Source organism: Mesoplodon bidens, assembly GCF_964165515.1.
Source record: "Mesoplodon bidens genome assembly, chromosome: 8".
Classification (NCBI taxonomy): Eukaryota; Metazoa; Chordata; class Mammalia; order Artiodactyla; family Ziphiidae; genus Mesoplodon; species Mesoplodon bidens.
Genome location: NC_138165.1, coordinates 83,241,345 through 83,259,109, shown reverse-complemented (window position 1 = coordinate 83,259,109; position 17,765 = coordinate 83,241,345). Strand labels below are relative to the sequence as shown.

General features: G+C 48.7%; 1 protein-coding gene across 9 annotated transcripts in view; it reads right to left on the bottom strand.

Moving 5' to 3' along the window:
• The window catches only part of NRP2 (neuropilin 2), a 117,466-nt gene that overhangs the window by 66,299 nt on the left and 33,402 nt on the right, over positions 1–17,765 (bottom strand). For all 9 annotated transcript variants that reach the window (XM_081241725.1, XM_081241726.1, XM_081241727.1 and 6 more), the window contains exons 3-7: positions 16,172–16,353; positions 10,114–10,344; positions 8,889–9,044; positions 6,845–7,014; positions 4,850–5,005 (exon numbers count right to left, since the gene is read on the bottom strand). In XM_081241725.1, the coding sequence (XP_081097851.1) occupies positions 4,850–5,005; positions 6,845–7,014; positions 8,889–9,044; positions 10,114–10,344; positions 16,172–16,353 (895 nt within the window). The remainder of the gene's footprint in view (positions 1–4,849; positions 5,006–6,844; positions 7,015–8,888; positions 9,045–10,113; positions 10,345–16,171; positions 16,354–17,765) is intronic.

Here is a 17,765-nt window from a genome sequence, read left to right as displayed (position 1 = left end):
TCCCAAAGCGCTCTGCCAACAGTAGCTACAGCACCATTCCATTAGGGCAGGCGGAAACACTGAGGCACGGAGCTGTGAAGAGACATTTCCAAGGTCACGTAGCGCATCATCCAAGAAGATCTGCAAAAAGACGCCACGTGGTTCTAACTGTTGGCTGACTGATTTGGGGGGTGTGGTGTTATGACACCCCTCTCTCTCCTCTTGAGTCTCTGATCATTTCACAGAGGGTTTTAAATTCTCAAATGGCTTGCACAACAATTCATTTTAATTTGGAAACTAAATGTAGTACAGAGGATTTTTGAAGCGGGGGTTTATTTGTTCTGAAGGGATGTGGCCAAATCAAACGCAAAACGCAAAGCAACTTCATTCAACGCTACATCTCAGGATTCTATGATGGGGCCCCAAATCCAAAACGCTGAGCCCCGTGCTTGGAGCCATGCCTTCCAAGCACGACTTGACTTCGCATCTCCATGAATATGCACACCTCTCGACCCGTGGACGCAACATCGAGGAAGCCAATTTCCCTCTGGATGCAAGATGGTGAGCCAGACCTGGATCAGATTATGGAAACACTGGCCTGAAGTCAAAGCCTGGTGACCGGTGCCTTCCAAGGGACTCCACGGTTCCCCATGTCCCTGGGGCAAATTACTTGCCTTGAGAGCTTCAATTCCACAGTCTGAAACACTGTTAAATTCTGAAGCAAACGGGCCAGTGCCTGAGGGTTCTCCAAGCCCCTTGGAAGTCATCATTACATTAATATGATGAGCTTAGTGCACTTCTGTTACTCATTACAGGGTAATTCTGAAAACTCTTGGACCCAAACCTTACCTGATCCCCGTCCTCACCCTCCCATCCTCAATCTGGCCGTCAGGGCACAGGTAGCATCCGACAGACTCTTTCTTTTAGCCGGGATTTCTTCCAAATACGTCAGAACAGCCTAGCAACACTGTGATTAAGAGCAAGGTAACCAGAGCAGCGTCAGCAAGAAGGATGCCCATGTTTCCCGAATAAAGGAGAACTGAAATCAAGCGCTTTTGCTTAGACATATAAGGGCATGGCTTCTATCCTCCTGCCCTGGCACCAGCCTCAGTCTCACTGCCTCCAGGGCAGACTCACGGAAGCAGCATCTCCGAGGTGAGCAGGATCTTGGCCAAGGCCTCGTGCCTTCCAGCTCCTCCCATCTTCCTCCACACCCCTCCCTTGGTCCGTGCGCTCATAATTGTGCCTGTAATTACAGACACACACACGAACCTTCTACTCCTGTACTTACAACACTATGTCTATGTTTGGGGTGTTATTAATACATCTGGTGAAACCAAAGCAGTAGTTTTATGCTTGTGGTTTCTGAAGAAATATATGTGAAGCAATCTGTATAATCTAAGGGGGCACGTGGACTGGCTATGGGCTCTAACAGGCAGAAGAGCCCTCTGCCTTGCGGTTACTCCATAAATTTGCGTAAGGAGGGTCCCCCCAAAGGAAAATCATAGGTTCCATTTTTTATGGCATGTGGAGTTGGATGAGGATTTGGGGATGTGCTGTACATGTGGCCTGCCTAACTGGGCTGCGTTTTGCCAGGAGGACATCTGCAGCACTCCCGGCCACAGTGTAATGCCTTTCTCATCGGCAGCCTCATCGTTACCTGTTGGATGGAAAGAGACTAAGAAGAGGCTGCTCACAGGCTGTGGGAGACTGAAAAAGAGCTCCTCGGCCGTCCCTGCTTCCCGGCCACAAGGAAGTCTTCCCCCCACAGGCTCAGGCCTTGCCTCAGCCCAGTCTGGGTCCAAACTGTAAATACTGTTTTGCAAGGGAATAGCACAGCCATCCTCCACTACCCTGAGAGCTCATTAATCTTGTTTTTCTCTGACTTCCCCAATTCCCTGGTCCTTGGTATACTGCACTGGTGTTGACAGTGACCAGGGGACTGAAATCAAGTTCCCACATTTCTGCCCCAAACATCACCATCGCCTCCTCACGCCCTGTGCCCTGGTTCGTGTCCGCAAACCCTCCCCCTGCCCCACGGAGCACAGCAGCCTGTTGCCTCCACCTCTGCTGGGCTTTGCTCACAGGTCCTGCTGGCTGAATCCTGCCTTCAAGCCCACCACTGAGCACCACGAGCCCGGCGCCCACCATCCCGCAGCTGCAAAGAGAAGCTCAGTGGTAGTGCCCGGGGGGCGTAGACGAAGCCTCTCCCCGCACTGCCCCCAAGTCCCCTCCTCACCCCGCCTCCCGTTCATGGCATCGAATCAAACTGCAGCAGACTTGACAAATCTATTTGGCATGGTTCACTCAACTATTTCAACCCGAACAGCCAGAGAGCCGCGCTGACGCACCATGAACGGTGCGGAATCTGCACATGAAATACAGTCGGCCGGGCGTAGATCTGCTAATGAAGGAGCAGCAGAGATCAGCCCCGGAGGCGAGAACCTGGCAGGTCTCCTAGCTCGCCTGCCACACCCGAGGGGGGACGAGGGAGCATGGTGGGGGCGGGGGGCGATGCTTAATTGTCAGGCTTTCCATTCTGCTGCCTCTTTCTAGGGACCAAGAGAATGAATTTCTAATGCGGACAGAAAGGACTTTTCCTCTGCCCCGGCGTCCCTTATGTGGGCAGGACTGATTCGCTAAAAAGCCAAACAACAACAACAACAAAACAAAAATGAAATTACCCCTTGGCTCCTAGGGAAAGAAATCTAGCCACGGGTGAGAAGAGGAGGCAAAGGAGAGAGAGAGAGAGACAAAAAAGAGAGGAGGGGGCTTCCCTGGTGGCGCAGTGGTTGAGAGTCCGCCTGCCGATGCAGGGGACACGGGTTCGTGCCCCGGTCCGGGAAGATCCCACATGCCGCGGAGCGGCTGGGCCCCGTGAGCCATGGCCGCTGGGCCTGCGCGTCCAGAGCCTGTGCTCCACAAAGGGAGAGGCCACAACAGTGAGAGGCCCGCGTACTGCAAAAAAAAAAAAAAAAAAAAAGAGAGGAGGATGTATCTGATATGAAGAAGTTGAGAAGAACGGTTCTAAAGGAGCCCAGGGAGCTAAATTCCATCCTCAGGAATATCTTCCCTGCAGAACGAATACCAGGGATAAAGCCAGGGAGGACAGCATTCTACCAAAATGTGCAGTGCTAAGGTATTTCCAAAAGCAGATTTCCTGCAAATGGTGTTTTAAATAGCATCCCGGTCCATCTGCACGCTTTTAAAATTGGCTTATGCTACAGTATCCCTCTGGCCAGTGCTGCTTAGTCATTGAGCCTAGACAGGGAGACGGCTGGGGGAATCTCCTCCCCCTCCCCTGTACCCACCCCGACCCAGCTGCTGGCCCTCACCTGCCTGGCTGACCTTCTGGGTTCTACCAGTTTCTTACTGAAAAGGGAGGCTGGAGAGAAAGGGTATGAAAAAGAGCAGGCTGGGATGAGGACTCAGTCCAGGGTGCTCCCAGCAACCCAGGCCAGACTCTGGCTTGCCATGTCCAAGGGACATTTGGTAACTCTTCCTGAAACAAAGGCAGGCAATGAGAAACCAGACCTGGCTCAAGTCGTCAAGATGGGGAAGTCTTTCAATTGCTAAGTCTCTCACTTTATCTGTGAAATGGTGTGTGTGTGTGTGTGTGTGTGTGTGTGTGAGAGAGAGAGAGAGAGAGAGAGAGAGAGAGAGAGAGAGAGAGAGAGAGACACCTGGTAATATCTAGAAGCCATGATTTCAGATGAATGGTGCCATGTTACTATGGCGATCTTAATTTTTAAAAATCCACTCCTTTAAAAATTCACATTTCCTGAGTGAAACAGTGCCAACGTTATAGTTTAGGATTTTCTGGGTCTGAGGTTTCCAGTTGCACCAGCAAGAGCAAGCTGCCTTGGGGCAGTGACAGGAGCCAAGGGGGCCCTGTTTGGAAAAGACCTTTGGCTTCTCCAGATTGGACCACCTGTGTCGCCTTTTGATAATTCACACCTGACCGACCAGGGGGCTGCTGGGACTGTGGCAGTAAGAGAAGAGACCCTTTCCCTCAGTTCCCGATTCCACTGGGAAGGATAAGCGCTCTGCTTTGAGACCCGAGAGCCAACCCACAACGAACGGAGTTCTCGCCCTGCCCACGTGAGACCACCGGCCGTTTCCAATAAGCCCCCCATACGCTGTCTACCTCACACCCAGTATGTACCTCGCGGGCACCAGCTGCGGGCCTGATCACCGCCAGAGTGCCACGTGTCTTAGGAAAACGGAGTGCCAGACATTCATCCACATGTACAACAAAAGTCCCACATCACCCATGCGGACACACCTCCGAGAGCCCCAGACACTGAAGGCACCAGCCGAGTGAACTCAACGCCTCGCTGCCTCACGACAGCCAGTTCAGATCCCATCCCCGACACACCGAATTTCTCCTCATTATTTATTGTCCTCTTTCTTCTTCGGGACATTGTGATTCCCTCTCAGGATCTGTGCCCTTTTACTCCCAGACCTCGGTAACTCCCGAACGGCAGTTTCATGACGTTTTGTGATTCTTAACCCAGCATGTGGAAGGAACTCAGGCCATAAATGCTCAATGAATCCTGTATGGGGAGACTCAGACAGGGAACACATTTTCTCCTTCATGTGCAGTCAGAGAGCACCCTGCAAGCTCTCTTTCTCTCTCTGCTGTGCAAGATGTGAGAGCAGCCAGGCTGTCGGAGACACAACGGTGTTTTCCAATCACTTTAGCGTAAGAAAGAATATTTTCAGGGCCAGCATCTCCGGTGCCTCCATCAATTATTGGAGCCTCAGGGAACAAGGCCTCCTTGTCCACGTGGGGTGGCTCTGCAGCCCTTCTTGTGCCAGCCCTCCTGCCCCACCCCGGCGTGCCCCTGCGGTGGGGAAATGGGTTTACCTTGTGGTTCTTGCCGTGCCGGTACACCATCCAGTCTTCACCATTAGTGCTCACTTCCAGCTTGTAGGATTTGACATAGTAGCCATTCTGGGTTTCCCTGGAAATCGCTCCCTGCGTTGCGATGGCCGTGAGCACGGTTAGAAAACGTAGGTCCACCTGAGGAAGACAGGCGGAGAAGGAAGGGGGCCTTGACTCTCTTGACACAGGGCTGCATCTGGCTTTTTCTTCAAAGGATACAATTGTAATCCTTAGCTCACAACCCGTGTCTGTGATTCGCTCACAGGTATTGGTGATCAGTATCCATTTGCATCCCCTGGACAGTTGAACTCAACATATTCGAACTATATTGGACACCTTTGAAATTGGAACTTGATTTTTTTTTTCTTCCTTTCTCTTTTTTTTGCAAATCTGAACAGACAGGATTATGCTTATCTTAAAGGAATCACTGAACATCTAGAACTGTGACCCCTTCTTACTAAACCACGACCTGCCTTGGATAGTGAAAGTGGATGCTGGTTTAAAGGAACAAGGGCTAAATCCAATCCAATCCACTCCGCTCTGATCCAGTCCAATTCAAGCCAATTCACTTTCCCTAGTTGCCAAAGTCTCAGCTCGGAGCTGTTTCCCCTCCCCTCAGTTCCTCACTCCATTGTGTATTTAGTGGCTCAGGTCACCAAGGGGTCGGAGGGCATGCAGAGTCTGCCCAAGCAATTAAGCTTATGCACCGAGTCCTGACCTTTTGCCCGATGAGGACGAGGGCCAACATTTTGAGGCACTTCCCCTCCCACAACACCAAGCACATTTGGAAATTGCTGGATGCTATTCCTTTGCTGACCACAGTGTTTCTTAGTGGCAATCTCTGCGTGATCAAAATTTAGCCAGCACACACTGGTAAAATTTGATTCAGTAAGCATTTATTGGCTACTTAGTATGTGCTCAGCATCATTAAGCATTCAAAAGGAGTACACAATGCTGTATATGTGTATGATAAACAGGTGGAGAGCAATAAGAGAAAGTATATGATTAGGACCCAAAATGAGGACTACAATCAACAGAATGCTGGCTAGAAAGGAGAACTTTCTGGAAGCTCTGCAAGATGAGAAGCATTATTGGAGAAGCAGAGGAGGGATAGTGACAGATGGCCTTAGGGTTGTGCGTTAGAACCTCTGTGGACTCCCTGGAAGTTTCTACATTGTCTGCTCTGCGAGTCCTTCTCAGAGTAGAGGTCGCCGTGTCGCATCAGAGCTAGGACAGGCTTGTCAGTGGGTCACGAGGCTGTCTGCCGTGTGTCATGAAAGCAGTCATTGCTCTAGCATGGAACTAGCAGCTTGCTCTTCCCTGGGGATGAGAGCTGGACCAGTGTGTAGTGCAAGGGAGGATTACTCAATAGGAGCTGCAAATCTTGAAAGAAGGAAAGCAAACAATAGTCTGAAAAGATGCTGCAGGGCATCCGAGCAACTGGAGTTTCACTCCTGGTAGCGACATTTTCCCGTGTGTTCTCCTGATAGCTATAGGCAAAACCTTCCTGGGAGGGCTCCCCCTGAACAGCAAAGATCATGAGAAGCTGCCATGCTTCTCATGCCTGCCCTTAGGAAAAATGCCCCCTAAGTCTCTGATGCCTCCCTATGCTGAGAATGAGGACGCTCTGTGACTGTTTATGGAAGTTCCTTGGATAACTATAGTGAAAGGGCAAACAGCTTCCCAGCCGAGCAACTTCTCCAAGGCCTGGTAATCTTCACAAGGGCAGAGGCAGTGTCCATCTTACTTGTTATTTTATCCCAGCACTTAGCACAGTGCCTGGTATAGTCTATTTGTGCCTGGAATATGGATTTCTTTGGATGGATGGATGGATGGATGGATGGATGGATGAAAGAAGTTCTCAAGTATGTTGTGTTTATTTTCTTTGTGTTCTTTGTCCACTCTAGCGAAGGAGCCAGCCCCCTTGCCCACCAATGCACACACACTCTGCACACCCTCTGGTATCTGAGTCAGTACCTGGAGATACTCCTTGCTGGAATCCAAGTTGGGTGTCCAGCCGTTGTCATCACCATGGAGCCGGCTTTGTTGAGGTGTCCACCTCCCATCAGAGTAGGTAGATGAGGCACTGATCTGTTCATTAGCAATCCGGCCAGACTCCATTCCCAGAGGGACATTGCACTGAAAGTCTGGGGGATGGAAATGGTCAAGGGCAGAGTTAGGTCTCTCCACCTTAAACCCCTGGGACCCCCAGAATGCTGCTCCCTTCTAGGGATGAGTCCTTGCAGGCACTCCCTCATCTTAAAGACCTAATTATACACTCACATTTTAAAAACAACTATGCCAAGTCACAGAGATTGACAACCCCTCTGGGTCTGAAAGGAACTAAATTTGACCTAAAAGAAATCAGGCTGTGGATAAATAAGAATCATCACACAAATTAAAAATACAATCTAAAGCACAAGAACTGTTAGTGCTACAGGCTACAGATGCTCACAGTTTCCAGATGCACTATTATTGAAATACAGGTAAACACGTGATAGACTTGGGTGGGCTGGTACATCGTGGGAAACCTGCTTTATTAATAAACACCCAGGAGGCACTTTTGTTTCTTCCTTTCTTTCACTCAACTGTCTCATGAGTTCTGGTGCAGAAGACAGACGTTACAAAGCAATAAATACCTGTGTTTGGGAGACCTCTCTGTAAGCAAAGGTGTGTCACTCTGTATTACCTTGAACCACCTGTCTGGGCAAATGGACCCAGAAGTCACTTCCCCTGGCCTTGAGCTGTCAGTTTAATTGCTGTCCTTCCTATGGATCCCACGGACACTGGTCAATATTTGTGTGTGCATGTGTCAGATAAGGACCAGCAATCTTTTTCAGGTATCAAACCTACTCTGTAGCTCTGTGACCGCACTGGCCATTTGCAGAACTTGGTGCAACTCACAATACTGGTTTTTTTTTTTTTTTTTTTTTTTGCGGTACGCGGGCCTCTCACTGTTGTGGCCTCTCCCGTTGCGGAGCACAGGCTCCGGATGCGCAGGCTCAGCGGCCATGGCTCACGGGCCCAGCCGATCCGCGGCATGTGGGATCTTCCCGGACCGGGGCATGAACCCGCGTCCCCTGCATCGGCAGGCGGACTCTCAACCACTGTGCCACCAGGGAAGCCCACAATACTGTTTTCTTGTCACTCAATCTTCAGGAGCTCTTTGAAGAAAAAAACAAAAGCAAAACCCAGAACAAAACCCAGCAGTCGGCCAGGCTGCCGTGTCTGCAGGTATGCACGTGGTAAGCTGTCTACAGCCATAGCAGGATTTGCCCAGCTCCACTCATCCTGAGAGTGTTCCTGTAGTCCTTCAAGTTATCATTTGGGCTTCTTGGTGAAAATGGCAGCACATCTTAAGCACATGTCCAAGAGGAGCTGATTTAAAGATGTAGCTCAGGGCAAGAGACTGATGGTCTGAGTTCAAAGACAGCAGGTTCCATGACCGCTGGGGTCAGGGTTATACTTTCTCTGTTTGCACATAGTAGAAGCTCAAAAAACTGTGTTTATTAGAAGAATGAACTGAAAGTCCAAGCAGTGTACCAGCCTAGTGAGAGAAACTCTAGCCAGGGTCAGAGACGTTTAATGTCAAAACATAGGTATATAGAGAGAGGTTTAAAATTGCTCAGTTTTTTGACAATGGTCACTGAGGCTTGGAGAGGGAAGAACATGGCCCCAGACTCAAAAAATGTTAGCCCAGGAGGGGACTCGATATAAATATCCTAACTAACCTCCCTTTCATTCTGAGCCTTGAGATGGCCCTGCGACATTCCACAGGAATAACTAATGCTTGGTATACATGCTTTTTCTTTAAAGAAATGAGTAGCCAGATTGACATTTATCCTATTTTCATTAATCTCTGCCTAGCAAGAGGACACAGCTCCCATCCCCTGAGCTCAGATGCCACTGCAAATTCTGGAGAATTCCTATTGCCTTCTCTTGCAGGTCAGCCTCTCTTCCCCCTACACCCTCACAGCCCTGAAGGGAGGACAGGACAGAGGTTCCCAACCGGCCGACTCACTCTCCAGAGGCTCTTGGTGAACCAGGTAGTAACGTGCAGAGAAGCCATCCTTGGCCACTGCCATGTCCGTGTGAAAGGTCAGAGAGAGGATCCCAGTGGCCGAACGGAGTTCAGAAGGTGTTCTGGTCCCACAGTACTTGCCAATCAGGGGTCCGACTGGACATGCAGGACAAAGAGAGGTCACAGAAATGGAAATGCCAAACTCCATTGGCCATACATTCTCCCTTCCCACAATTGCAAGTCATTCAATGGAGCATCACTTTGGATGCCTTGGCATAAAAGAGCAACCAGAGATTTGTTTTAAGAGCAATGGCTAATATTTTTCCTGCACATTAAAAAGTATTTTCACTGACCTGGCCTCATTCTGTTTTCACAGCCCTGGGAGGTGGACTGCAAAGGTGTCATTATAATGCCTGTTCTACAGAAGAAGAAATTAAGGTTTGGCGAGGGCATGTGACTTTTCATTGTTCATACAGCTAGGAAATAGCAGAGCTGGGACTCCAACCCAAGTTTCCTGACTAAATCTTATGCTTTTCTCAGGAAATGAAATTGCTTAGCCATCAAGTCTTCCTTACAGTGCAGAATACTTAGAACGACTACAAAAGTGAAAGATTGGTTTCCTTGCTGATACTAAATATACCCAAGACTTATGCTGGTCTCCACCTGAGAAGTACAGGTTCCTCTTGGCCTTGGGGGGATGCACCTTTTACGCATCTATGACTATATAAATGATAATAAAATTATAGTAATTATAGTGATGATAATAGCAGCTTATTTATACAGATAAGACCCAGAGAGGCTAAGGAACTTGCCCAAGGTTGCGGAGCTGCTAATATCAGAGCCAGGATTCAAACTTAGTCAATCTGGCTCTAGAGTCCTATTTGGGCATAGAGGGTGGTCACTGAGTCACTCTCTATGGCAAGCCTGATGACTTGGAGCAGAAAAGAACATTACCTATAGGTTTTCTCATCCTCATCCAAGTATCTACTCAGTTTCCTCCTATCCTTCTCCAAAGAAGTATCTTCAAGAGAGAAAACTGCCTTTCTACAATGTCTCTGAAGTCATCCTTGGTGAAGGATAAGAAGAGAAAGTCATCATGGGTGATAGATAAACCCTGAGGAACTTTAAAGTCTTTGTTCTCTCTCTTTTTTTTATTGCTCCTAAAGCAATTAGCAGGCAAAGGCGAAGCTACTGAGAAGTGCCTGGTGATGGCGCCATCACTCACCATGGGGGATGCCATCCCAGATGTCCAGCCAATCGTATTTGCAGTCTCCCTCTCCCACCTGCAAAGGGTCGTGCTCCAGGTCAAAGGTCAGGAACTGCAGGATGATCTCCATCTTGGGTTTGGCCAGGATGGTGAAGGTGCAGTCCAAGTTGTGTGGGTACTTCTCGGGAAACCCGGGGGACTCGATGGTCCCGTTGGGGCTTGTGAAGTTCTTTGAACAATCTTCGGAGCCTGTATGTAAATGAGAACCATAGCATTAAGAGAGTGGAAGAGGATGCCTTTCTCTGCTGCCTCTGTCACATGGGTTATTTAAATGTTTGGGCCCAAATTTCCCTACTCACAGAGTTTTTGTTTCCACTGGAGTGGCCCTTGAAGCAACATACTTTTCACATCAACATTTCAAGCCATTAAGCCAGACCATCTTTAGGAGAGAAATTAGGGAGTACAGCAGGCTTGCTCTACATATTAGAGTAAGAGCAGCAATTGAGGATTTGGGAGGGGGGTGGTGTAGAAAGAAGTGTGTGTGAGATACAGGGAGGGAGAGAGAGAGATGGATTCTCTTGAAAAGAGGAACAGAGTCTTCTTTCTCAATTACTCAGCTGCTTGCTCCAGAAATGTAAGTTATTTCAATCCTCAAGGAAGGCTTGCTGATTGCCAGCAGGGAAAACAATGTTACCCCTTATTTACTGCTGACCTCAACACTGGCCCCTATTGTACCAGAGCCAACTTGGTGCCCCCATCTCCCTCCAAGATCCAAGGTGCCTCAGGGGAGGGGCAAAGGGGAGCTCGGGTCTCATTCATGTCATGACTATATTAAAACTAGCGGCTCTGTAGTGGCCAGACAATTAACAATTGAGGTTTGTAGCTGGTGGATCACAGCAGGGTTTGGGGATGTTAAAGGCCGCTCCAGCAGCAAGTTTGGAAAAAATGTGGCAGTGCATTGACATTTGGAAGGCTTCTGGTTCTTTTGTGGTGGGACGGCCTTTTTTCTCTCCTAAGCTCTTGTGTCTGCTTTCTTGGGGCTCATGGAGGCGTCTTATTAAATGCTGCACACATTCGCATCCTGGTGCAGGCTTGGACCGCAGTGGGAGGGAGCTCGTAGAAGGATTACAGCCACTGTCTCCCCTAATGCCTCAAGGTGGAGTCACATTAAAAGGGCCCTCATGTGCTGTAACCCAGCCACCATTTGCCAGGGTCGCCTGGGACGGTCCCAGGACACTGCAGCCCAGACCATGGGCCCAGGGAGCTGCACGGAGCCGGAAGTTTTGCAAGTTAACGGGATGAATGTAAATGCTGCACAATTAGTATTGATTTCACTACGTTCTGATTTTAAAATTGAAAAAGGGAGCAGGATTTACGAGGGGAATAATAGGCACTGTAAGCATGAAGGAAAAACACAGAAATACTAGATAAACTAGGTGTTTACTGGCAGAAAGTGTCCTCTGGGGATCCCACTGAAATCTAACTGCGTGATGTCAATACGCTGATCTTAGCCCGCAGCGATGTCTTTATCCTTGGCTCCTGCAGCAGCCCCTCTGCGAGTCTCTTTATTGATGATGGCTTTCTGGAAAGCGGTAAATGTCTGACTTGGAAAAGGTGCCATGCAAATAAGTGGGGGAGGGGATGGAAACTTTTTTTTAGCATCAGCCAGGAAGTTCCACTATCCCTGCTCACCCTTCCATCACCTCCGCCCTTCCAGCCAGCACTGAGCCTTGGCAGGGTGGGAACCCAGGACACCTGGGGCGAGAGCTAATCTTTTCAGGATTCTTCTTCAGAGGCTCTCCAATGCTGCATCCCAGAGGCTTTGTGTTCCATCATTCTGAGGCCAGGTGGCCCAGTGGGCAGCCAGGCTTGGAGGCAGGAGATGAGACGACCTGTCCCCCAGTTTGTTTACCACGGAGCCCCCAGTTTTGTTTACCATCAGGACCCCAGCTTCTGAAAGCCTCCTGGACGGTCCAGGATGAGGCAGTTTAGCAAAGCCAAGCCAGCTGGCAGGTCTTCAGGTGGCTGAGAGGGATTTTGAAAAGGTTAGCATTTATGGCTGCCGGGCCACTTTGCCAGAGGAAATTAACTCTATTCACAAGTTGCTTCTAGAAAAGGTGTCCTGACACTCCCTCCTAGCGTTTGCCCTATTGTCATTCCTTTCCAAGGCAAGGGGAATCACCGCCCCCCACCCCGCCCCTGAGTGGGGAATTTATAGTGGAATCTTTCTTTAGTCCCTGTCATCCATGGGGGACAGGCGCTTCCACAAAGGACACTTAGAAAGCCCAAGAGAGGCCTGGAGAATGTGAGATTCTAAAGTACCCACAGTTTCCAAGGTTCTGTAGTCCTGTAATGGACTGGAGAGATTTTTTCAATCTGACGTCCTTAAGGCAAAAAGAAAAAAAAAAAGTGTGTATCTATCTCTGACATATGGCTATACACGGGTGTATCCTGTGGCTTATTTTGAATAAAATAGAAAAACAGTTTTATCCTTTTCATGCAGAAAAATCAAGCCTGTCCATTACAGTCGTGCATCCATCTATAATTGCACCATCTTGCTGTTTGGACTATGATCAGTGTCGGAAAGCAAGCAGCTGAATATCAAATGTGGAGAAGAGATCTCAGGAAAGGGTGACCATTCCTGGGACAAGGGTTGAGTCTTGCAGTTATCTACCTAATCCAAGATGCTTTTCTGCATGTGTTAAAAGGATTAAAGGTTAAAAAAATAGCTCAGTCAATAAATACTCAAGTTCATGCAATGCTAAAATTGTCCATAGAAGCTGGGGGATTTGGGCTGCAGTGAATGATTTCATACCAAAGGACTCTGGTATGAAAAATGCCCACTCCGTGGTTTTTCACTGTAAATTGTACGATAACTCTGAAAGCAGAAGAAGAATCTGCACACAAGAAGGCTATTGAAAACATGGTGGATTTATCCAAAGATGAGTTGAGGCTGACCACAAAGGTAAATCCAGTTCTTCAATTTAGGAAGTGGGAGTAGGGGGCACCCCAGGTTTTCTCTGTCTGTGAATAACCCGAGATTTCAGTTTCCAAAATGTCACTGGGCACCACGAAAGAAAACTTGATCTTGAACTTTGGTCAGAAGACAGGAAACAAACACATAAAAACCCCCACATTTTCCAGTGATTCAGTTTCCAATGTTACTTTTTAAATTATTTTAAAATTCCTTTCTCTGTTCTGCTTATGATTTGGTGACTTGGGATCACTTAAGTCAGCGAGTTGTTTGGTTAACCCTTTTATATGTGGACCGTCTGGTCATACACAGACTCATAAACCACTTCATTCAGGGCAGACGTGAACCTCCCTCTCCAGCCACTTACCCCCATCTGTACTGAATTGTGAGTTTATTTCTGTCAGTATAACTCTGCAGCAGAGCCCTGCCTGGACGATGTGCTGTCGAAGGCTTCCAGAGTTTTCTGTACAGTTGTGTATCTGTTTATAGTTCCCCCTTCTCTCTCTTTATGAATCTGACTAGCAAACACAACTGTGTTTGTTTGGATTTTTTCAGCATGTTCATGCATTTCTTTCATGTTCTGTGGATGACATAACTTTGTGTATTTTCTCTCAGGGCTCCAACAGTGGAGATCGGGGTGTGGGCTGTGGCACCTGGACGAATGCTCGTCTTCCTAAACTTCTCAGGTTTGAACTTGGCACGCCCTGCCCCCTGCACATATACGTGCTTTATGAGGGTCGACTTTCAGGCTGAGAGTTGTTCTCTCCAATGGGCATGATGGCACGTGTGAACAGCGCCGAGGCCACTGGGCTCTCACCTCTTTCTTACGTTCCCCAGAAGAATGGCTGTTGTTGGCCAGTCTGTTACCTCCCGCGGCTGCAGTCATCTTTTTCTACCTTCTGTAGGCAATCCCAGGCCTTAAAGTAGACTGCCTCACTTCTCCATGCCCAAGCCACCTTCCTTGGCTGGCTCCTTTGTTTCTAGGCTTGCTGCCTCATTCAAAATCCTACATCAGCCTGTCCTCAAAAGAGCAATGCTGAGTTATGATACCCTCTGTGTGTTTTGTCCTTTAATATCGACTCTTCAAATTTGCATGATGGATAGAGCTAACGTTCACGTTTTTGTGTCAATTTCTGGAGGATGTGGCCCCCTCCTTTGTGAAATACTAAGTTGGGAAACATGAAACAGAGATGAGCTGGAATGGTCCTCCCCACCCTTGTTCTGACTTCCGGTGGCCAGCTCCCTGGATGCCCTTGCTTGGAGCTGTTTTCCTTTCACGGTCAGTGCAGTGGAGCTGACTGGCAGCTTTAGCACTGGGGACCTAGCTACCTAATAGACTTCCCAGATAACCTGCCGGCAAGCCACTCAGTATCTTCCTCACTTTCACATCCATAGCATGTTAATCATGCCTTCACAGTTATTCACTCTGCCTCGTATTATAACAATAGTTTACCTTGCAATTTACATTATCAATTTACACATATTCATCCAATAACATAGACTGTGCATCTGTTCTGTGCTGTGGGTTTACACACTGTCTCCCCAAACAGAAGAGGGCAAACACCCCGTTTCCTTCCTTCCTCTCTTCTCTCTCCCCACTAGTCCCCAGCAGAGGATGGCGTAATGTGGGGTCCATCAGTGCCGGTGGCACTGACTAATCTGAATCTCACACAGGACTCAGGGGAATGCGGCTGAGGCGATTTGGCAGCCTCACACCAGCCCGAGCCACTGGACACACAGATTGTCAGTCCCTGTGACCTCACGTAATCAGCAGCACGATGACCCGTGGCAGACGGTCCTTCCTGGGACTCGTGCCCTGGGATGCTCCCGGCTCCCACTCTGGCTCCAACCTTTCACTGGATTCTATGATCTTGTTCTCAGGCAGACAAATCTGGCAAATATTTAGACAGAGTGGATATAAAAAGTGCTTTCAGCAGCTACCACTTCCTTTCAAGAATTGTTTGGCGAAAAGGAAAATATATATGAATAGTTCCCCTCACACTGAACTCAACAGGCGCCGGACTTGGGCCCCTCGATGACAAGGCTGACAGCCTCCCCTTTCAGCAGACTCTGTCCATGAGTTGTAAAACTTGGGCTGCTGGAGAGGGAAACACAGTCGTAGACGGGGTGGGAGCCCCTGAGGCGGGGGGGATGGGCAGGGGTGAGGGGAGAACTGGAGGATAAACTTCACTTAGCCTCAAGATAATGAGCTCACACATGGTGGGGGAAGGGCACGCTGCTCGGAGTGCTTGCGTGGAGATGCTGAACCAGCGACTTGTGAATCCAAGTCATCTCTACCCAGTTATGGATATTAAGCATTGGCCCATATTCTCAGGATCTAAAGTAATCTAAGGGGGACCTCATGGAAAGCAAGTAGTCAACTTAAAAGAAGGGCAATGTACTTCTCCTCTCTTTCTGCTATCTTTTTCAGAGTGTTGGCTTCACCGGCATTTAGGAGGTGTGGGTTCAATGGGTAGACATGATGCAGTGGAACAGCAAGGGAAATTCCTAGGAGCCATATTTGGGTGTAAAAGCAACTGTGTGACTTTGCTGGTGGTAGTGGTGGTGGTGGATCATAGTAAGATTTTTAGAGACTCCTAACACTGAAAAGATGATGTCCTTCCATCCCATGTAATTCCAGAGAAAGGCTGTGTTAAATCATGAAGTAATTAGGAGGACGTTTAACCAAGTTTTGTTTTTACCATGAAGATTATTGCGATTTTTAAAAAAAAAACACAAAAATCAAATTCTTTCCAAAAGTGTTTTTCTACGTAACAGGTTCTCCTATTCTTTTGTTGCCACAAACAATGTTTATCTGCCCAACATGCTGCCCCCAAGCACTAACCGGGCAGCTCTCCCTCTTAAATTGGCGGGTAACTTAAACTGGCTTTTCATCTCAGGCTGTTTCCAGGCTCACCTTGAACCTCTCTTCCCTCCATCAACTTGCTTAGGCTGGATAAAATTAGAACCCTTACCACCTGTGTCAACCCCCTGGGCTCCATCTATGAGCACATAACTATTACGTCGTTCCCGCACACAGCGCCCCATGGCCAGACACAGAGGGCGGAGTCCCATCTTCTCTCCACCCATGACCGCACTGACCTGTCTTGAAGATCTCATAGCGGAGGGAGAAGCCTGCCCCCTGCCGGGCGTAGTCGGAGGTGAACTTGATGTAGAGGACCGAGCCCGAGGAGATAATGGTGGGTGGGGCGATGTTCCCACAGTGCTTTCCCAGGAGGTCTGCGGATTCGCTGTCCCCGTCCCGAATCTCAATGAAGTCATACCTAGGTACGGATGGCACAAAGGGGCACATATGAGAAAAGACCACTTTTAGGAGATGAAAAGGACTATTTTCTCCCTCCAGCTCAGGTGCCTCCATCCACTTCTAGACAGGTGTTTCGTATTCATCAAAGGGCACTTACGTTTGCTTGTAGAGACTGGCAAACATAGATATAGGAAGTTGCATTGCTTTCTGAAAGCCACACAGAATGAGCACCTCAGTGGATGGCTAGACTTCAAGGCCTTATCTCTTGCTCACATAAGAGCAGTAGCATCGTTCTATCAAATGTCTCAAATATTTTTTTCTACGTGCGGTAGCATCATTTTTATTTCCATTATGATCTCTCTGAATCGTAGTCTTTTCTTCTTAGCTCTGTGTCTCTACATGTTACTTAACCCTTCTGAGCGTCAATTTCTTCATCTGTAAGATGAGGATACAAATATCCACTTCAGGGGATTGGGATGGAGATGGAATGAAAAAAGGTAAGGAAGGTGCTAGGCACCGAGTCAGGCACGTGGGGGCTGTTTCAGAGAGATTTGTTTATGTTCCTGCCTCTTCCTCAAGTTCAGTTCTCTCCTGGGTCATTTGCTCTTCTCTTTAACGTTTAGTGACAAAGACTCCCCAACCGTGGGCCACTTGCCTCCCTGAGATGACTCCGCGAAGTTCACAACAGCAGTGTCTATCTAGTTAACAGCACGTTTTTAAAGGGGGTCGGCACCACATTAGATAAGGCAATAAAAACCTTTCTCCAGGGGCTTCCCTGGTGGCACAGTGGTTATGAATCCGCCTGCCAATGCAGAGGACACAGGTTCGAGCCCTGGTCCGGGAAGATCCCATGTGCCGCGGAACAACTAAGCCCGTGCGCCACAACTACTGAGCCTGCGCTCTAGGGCCTGTGAGCCACAACTACTGAGCCCATGTGCCACAACTACTGAAGCCCTCGCACCTAGAGCCCGTGCTCCGCAACAAGAGAAGCCACCGCAATGAGAAGCCTGCGCACCGCAACAAAGAGTAGCCCCCCGCTCGCAGCAAGTAGAGAAAGCCTGCGCACAGCAACGAAGACCCCAATGCAGCCAAAAATAAATAAATAAATAAAATTAAAAAAAAAAAACCCCACCTTTCTCCAAAAGCAGGGGGTGAGTCATGGGCACCCAGCATCTCTGAGCATATAACTATTAGTCTCAGCAAGAGGCAGAGTGGGCTGCCTTCCCCACCTCTCCCCACCCTGAGGCCTGAGTTCATGTCAAACAGAACCAAACTGGCCCGGGTTGGGGAAGACACCTCAAAGACATCCTTGGCTAGGTTCACGGGATGGCACACCTACTGCGCCATTTTATCTGTACGGATGCACATTTTCAGCTTTGGTGTGTGGTCTGGCAATCCTCACTGTCCCGCGTCTGTGCTCCTTGTCTGGGC